The sequence below is a fragment of the Numenius arquata genome, chromosome 23 (assembly GCF_964106895.1).
Source record: "Numenius arquata chromosome 23, bNumArq3.hap1.1, whole genome shotgun sequence".
Taxonomy (NCBI): domain Eukaryota; kingdom Metazoa; phylum Chordata; class Aves; order Charadriiformes; family Scolopacidae; genus Numenius; species Numenius arquata.
Window position 1 is genome coordinate 4936095 of NC_133598.1, and position 20796 is coordinate 4956890.

At 62.3% G+C, this 20796-nt stretch overlaps 1 protein-coding gene across 1 annotated transcript; it reads left to right on the forward strand.

Annotated features, from left to right (window-relative positions):
• The first annotated feature begins 4465 nt into the window (after nt 1–4465).
• On the forward strand, nt 4466–20475 carry COL1A1 (collagen type I alpha 1 chain). Its single transcript, XM_074162963.1, has 51 exons — nt 4466–4667; nt 6386–6580; nt 6755–6789; nt 6916–6951; nt 7044–7136; nt 7223–7291; nt 8155–8199; nt 8463–8516; nt 8746–8799; nt 8924–8977; nt 9152–9205; nt 9310–9363; nt 9465–9509; nt 9774–9827; nt 9944–9988; nt 10187–10240; nt 10564–10662; nt 10753–10797; nt 10878–10976; nt 11231–11284; nt 11382–11489; nt 11787–11840; nt 12030–12128; nt 12329–12382; nt 12470–12568; nt 12921–12974; nt 13333–13386; nt 13491–13544; nt 13672–13725; nt 14023–14067; nt 14169–14267; nt 14474–14581; nt 14969–15076; nt 15188–15241; nt 15353–15406; nt 15519–15626; nt 15725–15778; nt 16207–16260; nt 16500–16661; nt 16828–16935; nt 17065–17172; nt 17394–17447; nt 17558–17665; nt 17915–17968; nt 18080–18187; nt 18279–18332; nt 18506–18613; nt 18694–18976; nt 19511–19701; nt 19780–20022; nt 20107–20475. Exons 1-51 carry the CDS (start codon nt 4586–4588, stop codon nt 20251–20253), a joined length of 4362 nt encoding a protein of 1453 aa, XP_074019064.1. The 5' UTR covers nt 4466–4585; the 3' UTR covers nt 20254–20475.
• The last annotated feature ends 321 nt before the right edge of the window (nt 20476–20796 follow it).

Below are 20796 nucleotides of genomic sequence, written 5' to 3' on the forward strand. Positions count from 1 at the left end.
AGGAGGGATCCAGCCCTGGAATGTGGGAGTGCAAAAGGGGAATGAGCCCCCCAGGAGGAACCCAGCTGTGGGATTTTGGGGTGCAGATGGGGAATGAGCCCCCCAGGAGGGATCCAGCCCTGGAATGTGGGAGTGCAAAAGGGGAATGAGCCCCTCCAGGAGGAACCCAGCTGTGGGATTTTGGGGTGCAGATGGGGAATGAGCCCCCCAGGAGGGATCCAGCCCTGGAATGTGGGAGTGCAAAAGGGGAATGAGCCCCCCAGGAGGAACCCAGCTGTGGGATTTTGGGGTGCAGATGGGGAATGAGCCCCCCAGGAGGGATCCAGCCCTGGAATGTGGGAGTGCAAAAGGGGAATGAGCCCCCCAGGAGGAACCCAGCTGTGGGATTTTGGGGTGCAGATGGGGAATGAGCCCCCCAGGAGGGATCCAGCCCTGGAATGTGGGAGTGCAAAAGGGGAATGAGCCCCCCAGGAGGAACCCAGCTGTGGGATTTTGGGGTGCAGATGGGGAATGAGCCCCCCAGGAGGGATCCAGCCCTGGAATGTGGGAGTGCAAAATGGGAATGAGCCCCCCAGGAGGAACCCAGCTGTGGGATTTTGGGGTGCAGATGGGGAATGAGCCCCCCAGGAGGGATCCAGCCCTGGAATGTGGGAGTGCAAAAGGGGAATGAGCCCCCCAGGAGGAACCCAGCTGTGGGATTTTGGGGTGCAGATGGGGAATGAGCCCCCCAGGAGGGATCCAGCCCTGGAATGTGGGAGTGCAAAAGGGGAATGAGCCCCCCAGGAGGGATCCAGCCCTGGGCTGTGGGGGTGCAGATGGGGAATAACCCCCCCAGGAGGGATCCAGGCCTGGAATTTGGGGGTGTAAATGAGGCAGGATGACCCCCCCAAGAAGGATCCAGCCCTGGGAGGGGGCAAAGCTGAAATCCTCCTGCACCCATACCAGGCAGAGAGACCACTGTGCTGCCGAGCAGGATGAAGTTGTCACCTCCACGTCCCCCGCTCAAGCTGGGGGTCCCCATGCCACCCCCGGTGGGGACAAAAACATCCTATTTTGGGACCCTGCCGGCAGCCGGTGCCCCCGCCAAGGAGAGCGGCGTGGCGTTGGCAGCCCAAAGGCCAATTAAGCAATTTGCCCTGCCTGCTTTGAGCGGCTGGAAATAGCCGGGGGAGTCGGTGCCCGTGATTACGGGGTTTTGCCCTGGTTGCCACAATTGAGGGTGCCGAGGGCCGGATGGCCACCAGGAATAGCCGGGGCGGTGCCGGGCTGCGGGCTGCGGGCGGGCCAGGGGAAACTGAGGCACTCAGCTCCCATCACGTCCCCATAGTGGTGGTGGTGGTGGTGGGGTGGGGGGATGAGAAAAAGGGGAGCGAAGCGTTTTGGGTTTGAGCGTGATGGGGAAATAACCCCCCCCCCCCCTCCTCCTCCAAGGGGCTTCTTGGTGCTGACGTGGTGGGTTTGGGGACACTGAGGATGCCTGGGTCCCTTGGAGGGGGGGGGATTCTGCAGTGGGGATCTCAATGGGGTCAACCCCCCCACACACCTCCATGGGGTCAAACACCTGCGTGTCACCACCTTGCAGGACACTGGCTGCCACCGTCCCCATCCTCGCCAGGACCACCACCCTGGGGTGAAGCCACCAAGCTGAGGGGACCCAGGTGTCTGGGTGGGGACCGGGGCTGGGTGCGGGATGGGGAGTGGGGCACTGGGGGGGGGGGGGGGGGACGACACACACGCAGTGTGGAACCAGCTCCTGGAGCTGCCGAGTGGGGAACGGGGAATGGGGAAGGAGGGGGGAGAGAAAAAAAAAAGGGGAGTTAATCCGATCCATGTGTCTGCGCTGTCGAGGGGAGTTAACTCACACCAGATGCCGGCGTCTGCTCCAGCTCTTCCCGGCGCAGGCAAACAAACCCCAGCGCCCTCCTCCCCCCGCCGCCCCCCCCCCCCCCCCCAGCCCCCGGCCCCACAGCTCTGTTTTTCTGTAGGTCCTACCCAAAAAAGGATGGGGGGACCCGGCTGCCCTCCCCTGCCCTCACCCCCTAATCCATGGGGCAACCCCTTCCCTGGGTGCGGGCACTGACTTTATGGGGCATCCACCAAGTTTTTGGGCTGACCACAGAGATTTTGGGGTGGCCGCTGTTTTTTTGGGGTGCCCGCCTCCCTTCCTGCACCACCAGCTTCAGGTCCAGTTGGCACCAGTAAAACCAGTGTGGGGTGTGCAGGAAAAGGTCTCGGAGACCCCCCCAAAGGCTGGGGCTGGCGGGAGGTGGCTGCGGGTCACAGCTCCCCCCTCCCAGTGTCCCCAGGGAGCAGGAGGGTCCCAGGCGGGTACCACCACCCCGAGGCATCCCCCAGCATCCCGGGGCATCCCCCATCCCGCACCCCGCACCCGCAGGAGCCGGCCCAGGCCTACGCTTGGCGTCTCCCATTCCGCTTCCTAGGATCCTAATAGCTTTTCCAGGCTTTTTTTTTTTTTTTTCCCCTTTTATTTTTTTTTTTAAATTCTTATTATTTATTTTATTATTTTATTTTTTTAAAAAAAGTAGGATTTCTTCCCTTTCCCTTCCCAGCCCCCAACCCCTGCACCAAACCCTCCTGCATTCCTGGGGCGGGCGGCCGGGGGCTGATGAGGTGGCATCGTCCCGGTTCCCCCCTCCTTTTATTTTTTTTTTTTTTCCTCTCCTCCCTCTCCATGCATATAAAAAAAAAAAAAAAAAGAGGAAAAAAAAAAAAAACCCGAAAAAAAAAAAAAGATGACATTCTTTTCTTTTCTGTCATGCTGCAAAAATTAAAGACACATCTTCAGGCTGGAGCCCGGCCAGGGGTTTTCGAGTCGCCGAGGCATGATTGGAGGAGTCTTCGCCTGCAACGTGTCTCGGATGCATAGATACAGGGGCCGGGGAGCCAGCCAGCTGCTCCCTGCGCGCGCACGCGTGTCCCCGTGTGCATGCGTGTGCGTGTGTGTGTGTGCAACCCGCACAGACAACTCCTCCTGGGGTGGTGGGTTTTTTATTTTATTTTTTTATTATTATTATTATTATTTTTATTTTTTTCTTTGCATTTAATTGCAGGCTGGAAAAAAAGACGTGGGGAGGTCACTGGTGCGAGGGTGGGTGGGTTTTGTTGTTTTTTTTTTCCCTCTCTTTCGACGTGTCTCTTCCCCTCCCTCCATCCCCCCATCCCTGTTATTTCATTGTTAAATTGCATTGATTTATTTTTTCCTGTAAAAAGAAATAATAAAATAAATAAAGAAGTAACTTGGTGGCAGCTCCCACTCAGAGGTGGTTTCCCTCTGCAACGAGCCCGGTGCTCCCAGTGTGCTGGGGGGGGGGGGGGGGGGGTAAGTGGAGGTGTGAGGGCTGGACCCACCTCTTTGCTCCCCCTTCCAGCAAGACCCCAGCCCCATTTCCCACCTTTTTCCCTAAAAAAAAATCACCCCTGAAAAGAGGGGGTGACGCCCCCCCCGGGTGCCACATTGCCCTTGTAGGGCTCCTTCCCCCCTCCATCCCTGAGCTCCAGGCGCCTGCCCTGGCCCTGGTAAATACGTATATTTTTTTGGCGTGTAATTACACCCTCCCCAAATTGCACGGTAGATTGTGGATTATTGTCAACGAGCTTTTGCTTTTTCCAACCAACGTGGCTCCTTCAAATGTGGAAACGGCGGTGGAGGCGTGCCAGGGGGGGAGAGAGGGGAGCGGGACGGCCAGGAGGGCGAGGATTGAAGAAAAGAAAGGGAAAAATTGGAAAGAAAGGGGGGGGGGAAACAAAAAAGCGAGTGGTTCTCGGGGGTGTTTTGGGGGTGTCTGCGGGTCGGGGTCCCGCGTGGAGATCCTGGCCCAAGGGATGCTCTGGGTGATCGTGCCCTTGGCCTTTGCACTGTGTTGGGGGGTTTGGTCCTCATGGGGATGGGGGGGTGGGGTGGGTGGGTGCTGGGGAGCCCCGGGTGGGCAGTGGGGTTGGGGGTCACAGTGGGGAGCGGGCGTTTGAAACACCCTGACCCCCCCGGTGCAGCACCCGGCGTCGCGTGGCACCGGGGTCCCCAAAGCGCCACGTGCCACATCGCCTGTCCCTACCCCACCCCAGCCACATCCAGCCCCTCTAACACCCCAGGATGTGCAAACAGCCCCCCCAAAAAACCCACTACGACCCCCCGAAATACCTCCCCTCCCCATCCCACCCACCCCAGCATCCCCTTCCCATCCACCCCACCACCAGCCCCGCTTCGGGATGACACGCGTGTGTGCATGTCTGTGTATGCGTGTGCATGAACGGAGGGACGGACAAGGGGGGGGGAGGTGTGTGGGGTATGTGTCTGTGTGTGTGTGGGGGGGGGTGCGAGGGGTGCCCCCCGACTCGCTGGGTGCCGCTGATTGGCCGAGGGGCCGTCCAAAATTCCCCGGTTGCGATGGGTCCCACCTCTCGCCGCCGGCGCATCGTATATAAGGGGAGGCGAAGGAGTGGGCAAGGGCAGTAGGAAGTTTCTGCTGGGGTCTGGATTGGGAGCTCCAGAGTCGGATCGGCCCCGTATGACCCCAACCTAAGAACAAAAGAGACCCCAAAGAGTCTACATGTCTAATATTTAGACATGTTCAGCTTTGTGGATTCTCGGTTACTGCTGTTGATAGCAGCGACTGTACTACTCACCCGCGGGCAAGGAGAAGAAGACAGTAAGTAGCCGGTGGCGGTGGTGGGTCTTCAGCGCCTGGGGGGATGCGGGGTGGTGGGGTGGGGACATTGGGGTCGGGCGGCATCTTCGACGCTTGGTCCTGCTGCCGTGGGACGGGGAAGGATAAAGGGGTGGTTGGCATGCAGAGCCAAGGGGAAGAAGTTGGGAAATTAGGGGAGATTAACAAAAAAAAGGAGGAAAAAGTAGGTTAGGGGGGGGATTTGGGGTTGGGAGGGAGTGAAGGGGTTTTAGGGGGTCCGTGGTGGTGTGGAGAGTTGGGGCGTCCTGCCAAGAGCTCGGAGGGAGGGAAGGGTGGAGAGGAGCCGGCGGGGAAGGAGGGAGCAGGGGAAGAAGGGGAGGAGGAGGAGGAGGCAGGGAAAAGGGGGGAAAAGAGCGCGGGAGAGAGCGGCGAGGGGGGGAGAGGAGGGGAGAGGAGGGGGGGGCCCGGCTCCGGGATCTGCAAAAGCCATCAGGAAAGAATTAGAAAAGTCTCGGATGATTCATAAGGAAAATGTTTCGGCAGCCCGTAAAGTCGGGACTGGCCAGACGGCCCCGCTCGGCCGCCCCGGGATGGGGGAATGCCGCCCCATGGCCTCCCCGTGGGGCTGCAGCGGGGACGGGGTCTCGGGGGCATGGCAGGGGTCACTGTCCCCCCACCACCGGGTCCCCCCCTGCGCCCCGCTGGGCTGCCTGCGCCTGCCACCTGCAGGCGTGGGGACACAGGGGACCCTGGGAGCGAGCCAGGCCTGGGGGCGCCCTTCGCATTTTGCCCAATTTTTGTCATTTGGGGGGATTATTTTTTTTTTGGGTGCATTTTATTTTATTTTATTTTATTTCGCATTCCGCATTTGACAATATCCATGCTGCATTTTGCATTCTGCACTTGGCATTTTACATTTTGCATTGTCTTACATTCTTCGTTTTGCCTTCTGCATTTTGCCTCTTGCAATAGGAATTATTATTATTATTTTTTTTTTTTTCCTTTTGCAACATGCATTTTGCATTTTGCCTTTTGCCTTTTTTTTTTTTGTTTGTTTGTTTCTTTTGGTTTTTTTTTTTTTTGCCCCCCCCCAAGCCAAAGGGGGGAAGCCACCAACCGGGACACCCCCAAGTCCTTTCCCGAGGACCCTTCCCCACCGTGGGGCCAGGTCCCCCCCCCCCCCCCCCCCCCAGGCCCTGGCGCTCCGCCCTGCCCTCCCCACGCCAGCCCCCGCCTGCTTCCAGTCTCTGGACTCTCATTCCCTATCCCATCTGGCCTCATCCAGCCCCATCCCGCAGCCGCCTGGATCTAATTTCAGCCCAGACGTTGAGGCCAACCCACCCCATCCCACTCGTCCCATCCCAATCCCCATCCCCGTTCCCCCCCCCGCTGACGGTGGGGGGACCCCCGTGCCACCCCCCCCCGCCCCGTCCTCTCCCTGCCCGCTGCGGGGGTATTTGCCTTGGCCCCATCCGCCGCGGGACGTAGCAAACTGGCTGGAGGTTTTTGTTTAAATTCCAGCGTATGTGGGAAGAGTTTATTGTGGTGCTTTTCCTGTGTCACCGCGATGGGCTGATGAGAAACAGATGAAGGGAGAAAAGCTGCAGGAGCCAGAGGGGGAGGATGGAGAAGGGGGGGGGGGGAGGGGGGGGAAGAGCAAGAAAAGAGCCTTGTGGGGGGCCGCTGCCGTGCCCCCCCCCACCCCTGCCCTCACGCTTCCCCCTGCCCCTCTCTCCCAGTTCAAACTGGAAGCTGCATACAGGATGGGTTAACGTACAACGACAAGGATGTCTGGAAACCGGAACCCTGCCAGATCTGCGTCTGCGACAGCGGCAACATCCTCTGCGATGAGGTGATCTGCGAGGACACCTCCGACTGCCCCAACGCCGAGATCCCCTTCGGAGAATGCTGCCCCATCTGTCCCGACACCGACGGTACCGTGGGGTGTCCCCCCCTTTCCCCGGCCCCAGCCCACCCCAGGCTGGTGGTCCCCAGGGAGCAGTGGGGCCGGATCCTGTCCCGGCTCGGCATCCTTCCCCTGGGTGTGGGGGTGAGTGGGGTGGTGGGTGGCACTTGGTGGCTCTAAACACCCATCCTTTCTCCCACAGCCTCCCCTGTCTACCCAGAAAGCGCTGGAGTAGAGGTAAGGGCTCCCTTTCCCCCCCCCCCCGGCCCCAAACCCCATGACATCCTCCACCCCAAACCCCATGACATCCCCCCCCTTATTTTTGGAGAACCCCTTTTCTAACCTCCCGTCTCTCCCCAACAGGGTCCTAAGGGAGACACCGGCCCCAAAGGAGACAGGGTGGGTATCGCCCCCACAGAGCCCCCCCCATCAGCTCCACCAGGAACCCCATCCCGCTGGGGCTCACCCTCCTCTTCCTTCTCTTCCCCCAGGGACTCCCCGGCCCCCCTGGCAGAGATGGCATCCCTGGACAACCTGGACTCCCAGGACCCCCAGGCCCTCCAGGTCCCCCAGGCCTCGGCGGAGTGAGTATGGGGGGGTCCCCGGTGGTGCAGACCCCCATGGGGGTGTCCGCACCCTGCTCACCCCCTGCTCTCCCTCCTGCCTGCAGAACTTCGCTCCTCAAATGTCTTATGGCTACGACGAGAAAGCCGGTGGCATGGCCGTGCCCGGCCCCATGGTGAGCACCGGGGTGGCAGGGGTCCCCACAGGGGGCACACGGGGGGGACACAGGGGGGACAGGGGAAGGTGTGAAGCTGGGTGAAGTGCCAGAGGCCCATCCCTGGTGCTGAGGATGCTGCCAAGCAGCAGGAGGTGGGAGGGATGGGGAGGGATGTTGGTCCAGGGATGGGGTGGCAATGTTGAGAAATGGGGACAAGGGTTGGGGTGGCAGTGGGGACAGGGATGGGGACAGGGATGGGGACAGGGAATGAGTGCCAATGGGGACAAGGATGGGGTGGCAATGAGGAAAAGGAATGGCTGGCAGTAGGGACAGGGACAGAGTGGTGATGGGATGGCAATGGGATAGCAATGGGATGGCAATGGGGACAGGGAATGGATGGTGATGGGGACAGGGATGAGGTAGCAATGGGGTGGCAATGGGGACAGGGATGGGATGGCAATAGGGTGGCAATGGGGACAGGGAATGGATGGTGATGGGGACAGGCATGAGGTAGCAATGGGGTGACAATGGGGACAGGGATGGGGTGGCAAAGGGGACAGGGAATGGATGGTGATGGGGACAGGGATGAGGTGGTGATGGGGAGAGGGAATGGTTGGTGATGGGGACGGGGATGAGGTGGTCATGAGGACAGGGATGGGGTGGCAGTGGTGTAGCAGTGTGGACAGGGATGGGGTAGTGATGGGGACAGGGAATGAGTGGTGATGGGGACAAGGATGGGCTGATGATGGGGACAGCAATGGGATGGTGAAGGGGCATCAATGGATACAGCAAGAAGGTGGCGATGGGGACAGGGAAAGGTTGGTGATGGGGACAGGGTGACATGGCAGCCACTCATCACCACTTGCTCTTCTCCCTCCTAGGGTCCAGCTGGTCCCCGCGGTCTCCCCGGCCCTCCTGGCGCTCCTGTGAGTATCCCTCCCCTGTTCCTTCTGGGGACAAGCAGCCCCAATGGTCCCTTTGGTGGCGGGGCCTGGGTGGGATGGGATGGGACAAGGGCAGGATGGGGCGTCCCACCCTTCCTGATGGCTACGGAAACACGTGGGGATGCGTGTCCTCGCACCACCATATGGGGGGGCACCACCATTGCCAGAGGGGTCTTTAGGCCCAATCTTCCCATTTTCTAACCCTTTTTTTTTTTTTTTTTTCTTTTTTCCCCACCAACTTGCAGGGTCCTCAAGGTTTCCAAGGTCCCCCTGGTGAACCCGGAGAGCCTGGTGCTTCTGTGAGTCCTGCCACCTTCTCCTCCAGCCTGATGTCCCATGGGGATGGGGACAAGGCTGCCTGTTCCCAGCCCTGGCTGTGACCATGCTGTCCCAATGCTGGGACATCTTGGCTGGGAGCTGTGGGAATGGGGTTGGTGGAGCCTGGTGCTGCCCAGACTGGGTGGCAGGGTGACAAGGGACAGCCTGCCTTGTCACAGCATCCTCATCCCTGCCTTGTGTCTCTCCTAGGGTCCCATGGGTCCCCGTGGTCCAGCCGGCCCCCCTGGCAAGAATGGAGATGACGTAAGTGACCTGTGGATGAGGTCTCCCCCACCAAGTCTGGGGCCTGGTGGCCCTGCCAGCCCCGCAGGTGAGCAGGAGCTGCCTGGCTTGAGGACATGCCACCAACCACTGTCCTTCTCCTTAGGGTGAAGCTGGAAAGCCTGGCCGTCCTGGAGAGCGTGGTCCCCCCGGCCCCCAGGTGAGATACTCCCCATCAGGGGACACAGGAGGGGACATCCCTACCGTGGCCTGTCCGGTGGCAAAGCAAGGATGTGACACCAGCTGCCTGGTCCCCCTGGGGACAGGGATAATAGGGTGTGGGGACAGCCCTCCCCCCCGAGCATCTCCATCACCACTTCTCCTTTTCTCCTAGGGTGCACGTGGTCTCCCAGGAACCGCCGGTCTGCCAGGCATGAAGGGTCACAGAGTGAGTCCCTCCTCCCATCCTGGCAAGATTTAGGGGTCTGGGGACCCCAACATCTTTGGGGGTCCCCTCCTGACCCCCTCCATCTTCCCTTTCCTCCACCCCAGGGCTTCAGCGGTCTGGATGGTGCCAAGGGTGAGCCCGGTCCTGCTGGCCCCAAGGTGAGGAGCGGTGACAGTGTCACCTCTGTCCTTGTGGTAAACTCATTACTGCTCCTTCCTTCCCTCTGGAGCAGGTCCCTCAAAGTTGTCCTTTCTCCTAGGGAGAGCCCGGCAGCCCTGGGGAGAACGGTGCTCCTGGGCAGATGGTGAGTGATGGGGTCCCTGGGGACTGGCAGTGGGGACATCTGGCCTTGGCCAGCAAAAGGGGACAGGGAACAAGACGTGATGGGGAAACAGCTCATCCTTGGGGATGCTTCCCCAGAGATGCCCTGGGGAATCGGGTGGAAGGGGGTTAAACCTGGAAATGTTGCTGTGGGCAGGAGCAGGGGAGGACGGCGGGGGGCACATGGATGGGACAAGGCCCTCAAAGGGGAAAGTGGTGACAAAAATATGTCCTCTCCCCTCTCCAGGGTCCTCGTGGTCTTCCCGGCGAGAGAGGCCGTCCCGGTCCATCTGGCCCTGCTGTAAGTATCTGGTTTGGGGCAGGGCTGAGCATCCCCTGCCCTGAGGGTACGGGGGGGAGCTGGGGGTCACCTCTCCCACAAGTGGGCATCACTAACGGGTGCCTCCTCTCCCTCAGGGTGCTCGCGGTAACGACGGTGCTCCTGGTGCTGCTGGTCCTCCCGTAAGTAACCCCCAACCCCCCCCCCCCCCCCCCCGCCTCCACCAACACCCGGCATCAGCTCCAGCTTCTCCAGAGGGAGATCCCATCCCAGACCCACCGTAGCTGGAAAATCCTGAGCTCTGCTGCCCCGAAAACTCCTCGGCACCAGATGTGCGAGGTGGGATCCCTCCTCTGACACATGTCCTCTCTCCCTTCTAGGGTCCCACCGGCCCTGCTGGTCCCCCCGGCTTCCCTGGTGCTGCTGGTGCTAAGGTAGGACCTGCTTGACCATCTCCTCCCAGGTGGCATCTCCTGGGCTGGGAGTAACTGGTGGAAACTGGGAGCGTGGAGTGAGGGAGAAGGTCTGAGCGTTGAATGGGTTCCCTCACGTGGCCCAAAAATGAGAAAGCCCGAAGTGCCATGGGCTTGCCGCAGCCTTGAACAGTGGGGCAGGCAGGGATGTCCCCAGCCAAGTCCCATGGACATCTCTCCTGGCTTTACCTCCATGGGAAAGGAGCTGCAGGTGGAAGGGGAAATCAGGGGTTTCAGGGCAGCCCTTGTGCTCATGGCTCTTCCTCCCTCCTCTTCCTCCCCAGGGTGAAACCGGTCCTCAGGGAGCTCGTGGCAGCGAAGGTCCCCAAGGTGCCCGTGGTGAGCCCGGTCCCCCCGGCCCTGCTGGCGCTGCTGGTCCTGCTGTAAGTGGCATCTGATGGCTCTGTGTCCTTTGGCCTTGTGTCCTGCCAGCCCCAGCATAACCCTCCTCCTCCTCCTCTTTCTCTCCACAGGGCAACCCCGGTGCTGATGGTCAACCTGGTGCCAAGGGCGCAACTGTGAGTGTCCCTCACCCCCCCACCTGCCTCTGGGATGAGAGTCCATGCTGCTTCCTCACCACCTCTTCTGCCTCTTCTAGGGTGCTCCTGGCATTGCTGGCGCTCCCGGCTTCCCCGGTGCCCGCGGTCCCTCCGGACCCCAGGGTCCCAGCGGTGCCCCCGGTCCCAAGGGTAACACTGTGAGTATCCCTGGGTGCCTCCATCCACCTTCTCCTGGGGTTTGATCCCTTCTTCTGCTCCAGAAAAGTGCTGTCCCACCTGGAGATGTCTCCTCTGGCATCCCTCCTGCAGGCACAGGATGGTGCTGGGGGCTGATGGGTGCTGAGCACCCCCCCACCCTGCAGAGGGGCCGGGCAGGATGAGTCTCAGAGCTCCTTTTTCTCATCAATCTGGTGTTAAATGGCTTTTCTCTCTTCTCTCCTTCCACCTCCAGGGTGAACCCGGTGCTCCAGGCAACAAGGGAGACACTGGTGCCAAAGGCGAACCTGTAAGTGACCCCCCCCTCATGTCTCTTTGAGGGCTCAGCCCCTCCTGGCTCCCATGGGTACTCCCATGGGTGCTCATCCCTCTGCCTCCTTCCCCAGGGTCCCGCTGGTGTCCAAGGTCCCCCCGGCCCAGCTGGCGAGGAAGGCAAGAGAGGAGCTCGTGGTGAGCCTGGCCCCGCTGGGCTTCCTGGCCCCGCTGGCGAACGTGTGAGTAGCATCAGTCCCTGTCCCATCCCCGCCATGTCCCTGTCCCCATCCCTGTCCCCCTCCTGCCTCCCGACATCCAGGGGCTGAGCCTCATGGGTGCTCGGGGACAGGTACCCACTGTGGTGACATGCCCAACCCCTTCCCTCCACTGAGGTCTCCAGTGGAGCATCTCAGCAGGGACACCAGGCTGCTCCCGCTGGTGGCCGGGTCCCACATCGGCTCATCCCTCCCCTGCATCCCCAAGCTCCCCGAGGTCACCCTGTGTCTCCACACTGACCCCTCTCCTGTCCCTCGCAGGGTGCTCCTGGCAGCCGTGGCTTCCCTGGCGCTGATGGCATCGCTGGTCCCAAGGTAGGTGCCCAGGTCTCCCTCCACCCTGTCCAGGCCAGAAAGCCATGTCCTCAATGGGGCAGTGGGGACACCGTGCATTTGTCACCCATCCCCACACGGTGGCGAGACCAGGTCTGTGCCACTGCCACCTCTCCCGGATGATGTCCTGCAGGTGGAGTAACCTCTGTCCCCTCTCCCTCCCCTCCCCAGGGTCCCCCCGGTGAGCGCGGCTCCCCCGGCCCTGTTGGCCCCAAAGGATCTCCTGGTGAAGCTGGACGCCCCGGGGAACCCGGTCTCCCCGGTGCCAAGGTGAGCACGGCGGGGGGGTGGGCACGGTGGGAGGGTGGCTACCAGGAACAGCGAGCCACGTCAGCACGGCCACCGCACTGGTGGCCCTGCTCCAGGGATGGATGCTAGCTGGTGTGTTCTCCACGCCGGTGGAGAATCAGGATGCTCACGTTCTCTGGAGCATCTCCTGAGTTCCTGACCCACCTCCCATTCCCTTGCAGGGTCTGACTGGAAGCCCTGGGAGCCCTGGTCCTGACGGCAAGACTGGCCCCCCTGTAAGTTGGACCCACCGATACCCTGCTCCTCCCGTGGTCTGCCATGGGCTCTGCTGATGGGGTGCTTGCTTCCCACCCCCATAATAGGGTCCCGCTGGTCAAGATGGCCGCCCTGGACCCCCCGGCCCCCCCGGAGCCAGAGGTCAAGCTGGCGTGATGGGTTTCCCTGGTCCCAAAGGTGCTGCGGTGAGTGTGAAGGGGAGCTGCCTCCCCCGGGGGGCTGTTGGAGGTGATGCCCGGTGGGTGCAGAAGTCCTGGTCCACAGGGGATTCCCACCCACCGGTCACTGTCACCACCCGGGATGGTGGCTGAGGGTGGGCACGTGGCTCCTGCGGAGCAGGAAGCCAAGGAGGGGTGGCTCAGGGGACGTGTCCCGCCCTGGGGATGGCTGTGTTGGTGCATCCTCCAGCCCATCAGAGGCTGCAAGCTCTTGCCTGTCTCCAGCCTGTCTGAGGAGGGACAGGGGAGACATGACGAGGCTCGTGCCCGTGGGTGTTGTGGTGCCACCATGGGTCTCATCCTGCTCTTCTGCTTTCAGGGTGAGCCCGGCAAACCTGGCGAGAGAGGTGCTCCTGGTCCCCCCGGCGCTGTCGTAAGTACTTGCCAGAGCCTGGCCAGCCCAGTGGTGGCTTGGCAGGGAACGTCCCCCTGGCGTGGGGCTGGGCTGGGGACATGGGACGGCCAAGCTGGGGTTGGAGAAGACTCCAAGGAGGAGGATGGCAGCGGGTTGAGGTGGCCGGACTCCAGCCCGGTGGCTGCCAGCAGCTTTGGAGTGGGGACAGCGGGGAGGTGACGTGGCTGCGGGCAGCTCACCACGGCTTCTCCCATCCTTCCAAGGATGCTACGGCTGCATCCAGCCCCATTTTGGGGGGTGCAGAGTCTTGGGGGCCCACCACTGGGCTGTGGGTCCGGGGCTGTGCTCTGAGCACCCTCTTCTCCCTCTTGCACAGGGTGCTGCTGGCAAAGATGGTGAAGCTGGTGCCCAAGGTCCCCCCGGCCCTACCGTGAGTATCAACACACCCTTGGCCACCCATAGCCGCGCTCGGCCACTAGAGAAGGGGCTCAGGAGCCCACTGTCCCCCCCTCACACTTGTCCTGTCTCCCCCAGGGTCCCGCTGGAGAAAGAGGTGAACAAGGTCCTGCTGGTGCTCCTGGCTTCCAGGTGAGGGATGTCCCCTTCCCTTGTGAGGGGACAAACCATCCTGGGTGGGGGTGACGCTGCCCCTTTCCTTGTCCCCTTTGGTCACCCATCTCCATGTTGTCTCATCGTTCCTTTTCTTCCTTCCCAGGGTCTGCCGGGCCCCGCTGGCCCCCCCGGAGAGGCTGGCAAGCCCGGTGAGCAGGTGAGTGTGGGCGAGCATGGCCGTGGCGTGGCACTGTCCCTGTCTCCTCCCCGTCACCACTCTCCCAGCCGGGGCTGGGGGCTGCTGATGGGGTGCCCCTCAGTGCACCCCGAGGGGACAGGCTCCATGTAACCTCCCCCTGGAAGCAGGGGGGGATCCCAGCCCTGCCCTGTCCCCCGAGGACTGTGGGAATCCCTCCCTCTCCCCTCTCCGAGGGCATCCCGGGGACCCCCCCGCTGCCTGTCCCCAAGGCCACCCCTTCTAGCCCTGACTCTGTACCCTCTCCCTCCTGCACAGGGTGTCCCCGGAGATGCTGGTGCCCCCGGACCCGCCGGTGCCAGGGTAAGTTGAACCCCACTCGTTCCCCAGTTGGCTCTCGGCACCCCCCTGGTGCCCCACGCCCCCCTGATGGCCTCGGCCCCCCTCCTGCCTCCCCTCTGCAGGGCGAGAGAGGTTTCCCCGGTGAACGCGGCGTCCAAGGTCCCCCCGGTCCCCAAGGTCCTCGTGGTGCTAACGGTGCTCCCGGTAACGATGGTGCTAAGGTAGGTGCGAGGTCTGGGCTCCACGCGGGGTTGGGGACATCTCGGTGGTGGGTGACTGTCCCTGGACGGTAGCTCTTGGGGTGCAGATATAAAAGGGGGGGGCGGGGGTAGATTTGGCTTCACCCCCTTTTGCTGGGGCTGGTTCTGACGCCGGGAAGGAGGTTGCTGTTCTCACTAACGCCCATTTTCCATCTCTTTTACCCCAGGGTGATGCTGGTGCTCCCGGTGCCCCCGGGAACCAAGGCCCCCCCGGTCTGCAGGGTATGCCCGGAGAGCGTGGTGCTGCCGGCCTGCCAGGTGCCAAGGGTGACAGAGTACGTGTCCCCCCAAATCCTGATGTCCCCCACCTTGGTCCTCTGCTCCTGGCCATCCTTGTGCCCCCTCCATTGTCCCCTTGGGGCTGGATGTGCTCCCCTAAGCCAAGGCTGGTGGGAAGCAGCCCCCGTGGGAGGGGATGCTCAGTGTCACCTTTGTCCCCAGCCGAGTGTGGCCCTTGGGGACAGTCCCTTGGTGCCAGCCAGGAGCTGAGCCCCTCTCTTCCCCCGGAGCCTGGGAGGAGGAGGATGGTCCTAGTCTCTCCTGGGGAGGGTGAAGAGCCAGGGGTGCCTTGGTGTTGCTGTGCAAAGGGGAGGGGAAAGTGGGGGGTCACCCCCCCCAGAGGGGACCTCCGCAGGTAACCCACCATCATCTTCCTCTCCCAGGGCGACCCTGGTCCCAAAGGTGCTGACGGCGCTCCTGGCAAAGACGGTCTCCGAGGTCTGACTGGCCCCATCGGCCCCCCCGGCCCTGCTGGTGCTCCCGGTGACAAGGTAGGGCCACCTCCCGGCCAGACACTGCACCGGTGACAGATGTGTCATCACTGCCACCTCCTCGCCACAGCCCTGACCTCCTTTGTTTTTGGTTTTCCTCCCCTTTTCCAGGGTGAAGCTGGTCCCCCCGGTCCTGCTGGTCCCACTGGTGCCCGTGGTGCTCCTGTAAGCGTCCCCCCGCCCTGGGTGATGGCCCTGCCTTGGGTTGCCATCGTTTGGTGGCCGCAGGCGGCTGTCCCCTACCTGGGGTGACACCGTTCTCGACGTCTCTCCTAGGGTGACCGCGGCGAGCCCGGCCCTCCCGGTCCTGCTGGATTTGCTGGCCCCCCCGTAAGTGTGATGGCCTCGCTCCTCCCTCCTCTGGGGGACTGATCCTGCCCTGCTGGGGCGATGCTGAGTGCCCCCCCCCGACCCCAGCTCACCCCACTCCGCTCTCCCACAGGGTGCCGATGGCCAGCCTGGTGCTAAAGGTGAAACTGGTGATGCTGGAGCCAAGGGTGATGCCGGTCCCCCCGGCCCTGCCGGCCCCACTGGTGCTCCTGGCCCTGCTGTAAGTTGCCCCCCACCCGACTCACCCCCCCACATCCCTTCGGGGCCCAGCCCCACAGCGCAGCTCACCCCTCTCCTCCTCCTCTTCCTCCTCCACAGGGTGCTGTTGGTGCTCCTGGTCCCAAAGGTGCTCGTGGTAGTGCTGGACCCCCTGTAAGTACCAGTCTCATGGTGGGGAGGGGGGTTTGGGGACCCCAGGGGACCCCCCCAGGCACGAACCCCCCCAGGTGGCTTAACCCCTGCTGTGTCTTTCTCTGTCCCCCAACACCATGGGGCAGAGGGGAGCTGGGGGCACTTCCAGCCCTGCACCCCTAAAACCATCTGAGGGGACGGCATCGACCTGGGGTGGCTTCATCCCATGGAAGGGATGGACCAGAGGGGAAAAGCGGGGGGGTTGCCTTGTTCCCCCACCCAGATCAGCCCCAGCTCCCTCCTGGGTGGACGCTTTCCTCCTGGCCACTGGCCCTGGGGCTCCCTGTGGTGGCCCCCAGCCAGGGGACTGTCCCCTGGACCCGCTCCACAGCGGGGGCAGGCGATGCCTGGATCCAGCCCGTGGTGACTCCAGCTTTTCTCCCTTCCAGGGTGCTACTGGTTTCCCTGGTGCTGCTGGAAGAGTTGGTCCCCCCGGCCCCTCTGTGAGTACCCCCGGTGGGGCGAAAGGTGGGGGGTCACAGTGGGGGGGTGGGAGGGTGCTGGACTGTGGCTACTGGTGATGGGGGGGGATGCGGGATGGGAGGTGCTGGGCACCCATCCAGGCTGCTCCACGTGGCCACCCTGTCCCAGTTGGCACTGGGACACCCCTGGCTGCCCTTCAGCTGGCAGCTGGGGGGGTCCCGGGCTGCTGCCTGACGGCATCGCCTCCCCCCGCACCCAGGGAAACATCGGCCTCCCCGGCCCCCCCGGCCCCAGCGGGAAGGAAGGTGGCAAAGGACCCCGTGGTGAAACTGGCCCCGCTGGCCGCCCCGGTGAGCCTGGCCCTGCTGGTCCCCCCGGCCCCCCCGGCGAGAAGGGCTCTCCCGGCGCTGACGGCCCCATCGTAAGTCACCCCCACCCCGAGTCGGACCCCCTCCGTGGAGCTGGGGATGCTGGGCAGCATCGTGCTCCCCCTCAAGCCCAGCATCCCTCGGCTGTCCCCTCCTCCGTGGGGACGGTGGCCCCCGCCGCTGCCACCACCCTGAGGTGCTGTTTGTCCCCCCCTGCAGGGCGCTCCCGGCACCCCCGGACCCCAAGGTATTGCTGGCCAGCGCGGTGTCGTCGGCCTCCCCGGACAGAGAGGCGAGAGAGGTTTCCCCGGCCTGCCCGGCCCCTCTGTGAGTACCTGGGGGGGTGTGAGATGACGCTGGGACACCCCCCCCCGGGGTCCCACTCACCCGTGTGGACCTGGGCGAGGAGGATGCTCATCGGTCTCTGACACCCTCCCCGTCCCCTCCTCTTCACAGGGTGAACCTGGCAAACAAGGTCCCTCCGGTTCCCCTGGTGAGCGCGGTCCTCCCGGCCCCATGGGCCCCCCTGGCCTGGCTGGACCCCCCGGTGAAGCTGGACGTGAGGTGAGAAGCTGTGGGCAACCATTGGGTGTTGAGGGGGCACGGACCCCCGCACGTCAGCCTTGGGTTTGCTGAGCTGAGGACTTGCCATCTCGTGGCATCCATGGATGCTGCTGTAGTCGGTGCATGACAGGGCTGGTGGTGGGCTGAGGGGGGGGGGGGTGTTCTCCAGGCCCTCGTTAGCCCCCGCCTGCCCTAACGAGGGGGTCTTTGCTCCTCCATAGGGTTCTCCTGGTGCTGAAGGTGCCCCTGGTCGTGATGGTGCTGCTGGTCCCAAGGTGAGAGGGTTGGGGAGGGGGGCGCGGGAGGGGGCAAGGGGGCTGCGCTGGCCCACACTGACCTCTCCTCCTCCTCTTCCTCTTCTTCCTCTTCCTCCTCCTCCTCACAGGGTGACCGTGGTGAGACCGGCCCTGCCGGCCCCCCTGGTGCTCCCGGTGCCCCCGGTGCCCCTGGCCCTGTCGGTCCTGCTGGCAAGAACGGAGATCGCGGTGAGACCGTAAGTGAAGCTTTGCCTGGCGTGTCCCCACCATCGCACCCCTCCCCAGCTCAGGGCTCCCCCCGAGTTGTGGAGCAAGGGCTGGTCCTCAGCGGGTCAGGGTCTGGCCCAAGGCTCACCTCTCCATGCTGGAGGAGCTTCCCTGGGAAACCATGAGTCCCACCACGCCGCTCCGGGGGATGCTGTCCCAATCCAGTGGCAGCAGAAGATAGAAGATGCTCTAACTTGTCCCCTTCTCTCCTGTCCCAGGGTCCCCAAGGTCCCGCTGGCCCCCCTGGTCCTGCTGGTGCTCGTGGTCCTGCTGTAAGTTGATGTTCTCCTCCATCCTCCTTGGTGCTTCTGTGTCCCCATGTGGGCACAAGGGCAGTGGCTGGCCTGGACCCTGCTCAACACCTCTTCTTCCTCCTCCTCCAGGGTCCACAAGGTCCCCGTGGTGACAAAGGTGAAACTGGTGAACAGGGTGACAGAGGCATGAAGGGTCACAGAGGCTTCTCCGGTCTTCAGGGCCCACCTGGTCCTCCTGTAAGTCCTGTGGGGTGACTGTGGGTGCTGCCCCATGTCCTGGAAGCAGAGCAAGATGCTGATGGGACTTCTTCTTCCTTGCTTTGCACAGGGCTCTCCTGGTGAACAAGGTCCTTCTGGTGCTTCTGGTCCCGCCGGTCCAAGAGTAAGTTCTCAGCTCAGCCACGACCTCCAGTGAGAGCTGGAGTATCCCGGGGGGAGCAGGGGGAGAGGGTCCACTCTGTCTTTGGGTTTCTCATGGGGACATGGGTTGGGGCTGGAGGGGACGACTCTGCCTGGGGCAGGATGTCCGTGCTCACCCCTTCTCCTCCTCCATAGGGTCCTCCCGGCTCCGCTGGTGCTGCTGGCAAAGATGGTCTCAACGGGCTTCCCGGCCCCATTGGCCCCCCTGGCCCCCGTGGTCGCACCGGCGACGTCGGCCCCGTTGTATGTATCAGCTCCTCTGCCTCTGCCTGTCCAGAGCTGCCTGCCTTCATCTCCTGCTCACCATCCTCCTCCTTCCACAGGGTCCTCCTGGCCCACCTGGCCCCCCTGGTCCTCCTGGCCCCCCCAGCGGTGGCTTCGACTTCAGCTTCCTGCCCCAGCCGCCCCAGGAGAAGGCCCACGATGGTGGCCGCTACTACAGAGCTGATGATGCCAACGTGATGCGCGACCGGGACCTGGAGGTTGACACCACCCTCAAGAGCCTGAGCCAACAGATCGAGAACATCCGCAGTCCCGAGGGCACCCGCAAAAACCCTGCCCGTACCTGCCGCGACCTGAAGATGTGCCACGGCGACTGGAAGAGCGGTCAGTGTCCCCAGCAGTCCCTGTGTCTCTCTGGGATGCTCTCACCTCCATCCTTCTGTCCTCTCTACCTCTATCCTTCCTCCATCCCCCTGATTGATCCTCACCTTCATCCTGTCTCTCATGCTGCTCTCTTCTACCTCTCGTGGCTGCTCCTCACCTCCATCCTCCATCCCTTCATCATCTTTCACAGCTGCTCCTCATCTCCTTCCTCTGCTCCTCATGGCTGTTGCTCCACCCCCCCCAAGATCCCTCCTACTTGCTCCTCACCTCCCTCCTCCATCTCTCATGGCTTCTCCTCACCTCCACCCACCAACCCTTCATCCTCTGCCTCTCACCCCTCACTTATCCTTCTGTCCTCTGTCCCTCCCACCTGCTCCCCACCTCCAACCTCCATGCCTGTTCCTCACCTCCCTTCATGCCTGTTCCTCACCTCCCTCCTCCATCTCTCACAGCTTCTCCTCACCTCCATCCTCCATCCATCGTGGCCACCTGCCTCCCTCCCCACTCTCTGACTCCCCTCCCTCTGCCCCACAGGTGAATACTGGATTGACCCCAACCAAGGCTGCAACCTGGATGCCATCAAGGTCTACTGTAACATGGAGACAGGCGAGACATGCGTCTACCCGACCCAGGCCACCATCGCCCAGAAGAACTGGTACCTCAGCAAGAACCCCAAGGAGAAGAAGCACATCTGGTTCGGCGAGACGATGAGCGACGGCTTCCAGGTGAGTAAGGGGACGTTGAGGGGGGACAACCGGGATGGACAGCCAGCTCTGCGGTGCCTAACACCTCTTCTCCGGCAGTTCGAGTATGGTGGTGAGGGCTCCAACCCAGCCGACGTCGCCATCCAGCTGACCTTCCTCCGCCTGATGTCCACTGAGGCCGCCCAGAACATCACCTACCACTGCAAGAACAGCGTCGCCTACATGGACCAGGACACGGGCAACCTGAAGAAGGCCCTTCTCCTCCAAGGTGCCAACGAGATCGAGATCAGGGCTGAAGGCAACAGCCGCTTCACCTACGGCGTCACTGAGGACGGCTGCACGGTGAGTGCTCCAGGGGATGCTCACGGTGGGTGGTGGTGGTGGGGACGTGTTATGGGGACGGGCCTGATCCTGACCTCCCCGCAGAGTCACACCGGCGCTTGGGGCAAGACAGTCATCGAGTACAAGACAACAAAGACCTCTCGCCTGCCCATCATCGATTTGGCTCCCATGGACGTTGGCGCTCCAGACCAGGAATTCGGCATCGACATCGGCCCCGTCTGCTTCTTGTAAACCGGACGCCCCACGCGTGACAGGAGAGAGTAATAATAATAATAATAATAATAAAAAAGAAAAAAAAACAAAAAAACAGCCAAAAAAAAAGGAGAAAATTTCACATGGACTTGAATTTGTGTCGGTTTCTATCCAGCGTCTCTAAAACTATTTGCGTTTCCATAAAAGAAAAAAAAACCTTAAAAAAAAAAAACCTCCCCCCCAAAAAAAAGCATTAAACCGAAAAAAAAAAAATAATAAAAAATAAATGACTTTTCAAACAAAATCACCAGGAAGTGGGTTCGCTTGCTTGCCCTCCTCTCCTCCTCCTTCTCCTCCTTGGGGTCGGGCGCTCCTCAGCCCCCCCAAAGACCAAAAGCGTCGCGCCGAGCCCCCTCCCTCCCCCCCCCGGTGCTGAACCCCTCCCCAACCCGGGGGCACCGGGACCCACCGAATCCCCCCCTTCCAGCCCCCCCCCCCCCCCCGCCTTCCCCGCTGGCCTCTCCGCTTCTTGCATCTCATTAGTATATTAATTTTTTGCTGCGAGGAAGATGTTTAACTCTT

Excerpts from the sequence above, each read along its gene's own strand:
- COL1A1 (XM_074162963.1), top strand. The coding sequence starts at position 4,586 with ATGTTCAGCTTTGTGGATTCTCGGTTACTGCTGTTGATAGCAGCGACT. Across the intron at positions 11,490-11,786 it reads CTGGCCCCGCTGGCGAACGT|GGTGCTCCTGGCAGCCGTGG; the intron begins GTGAGTAGCATC and ends TGTCCCTCGCAG. Across the intron at positions 18,188-18,278 it reads AGGGCCCACCTGGTCCTCCT|GGCTCTCCTGGTGAACAAGG; the intron begins GTAAGTCCTGTG and ends TGCTTTGCACAG.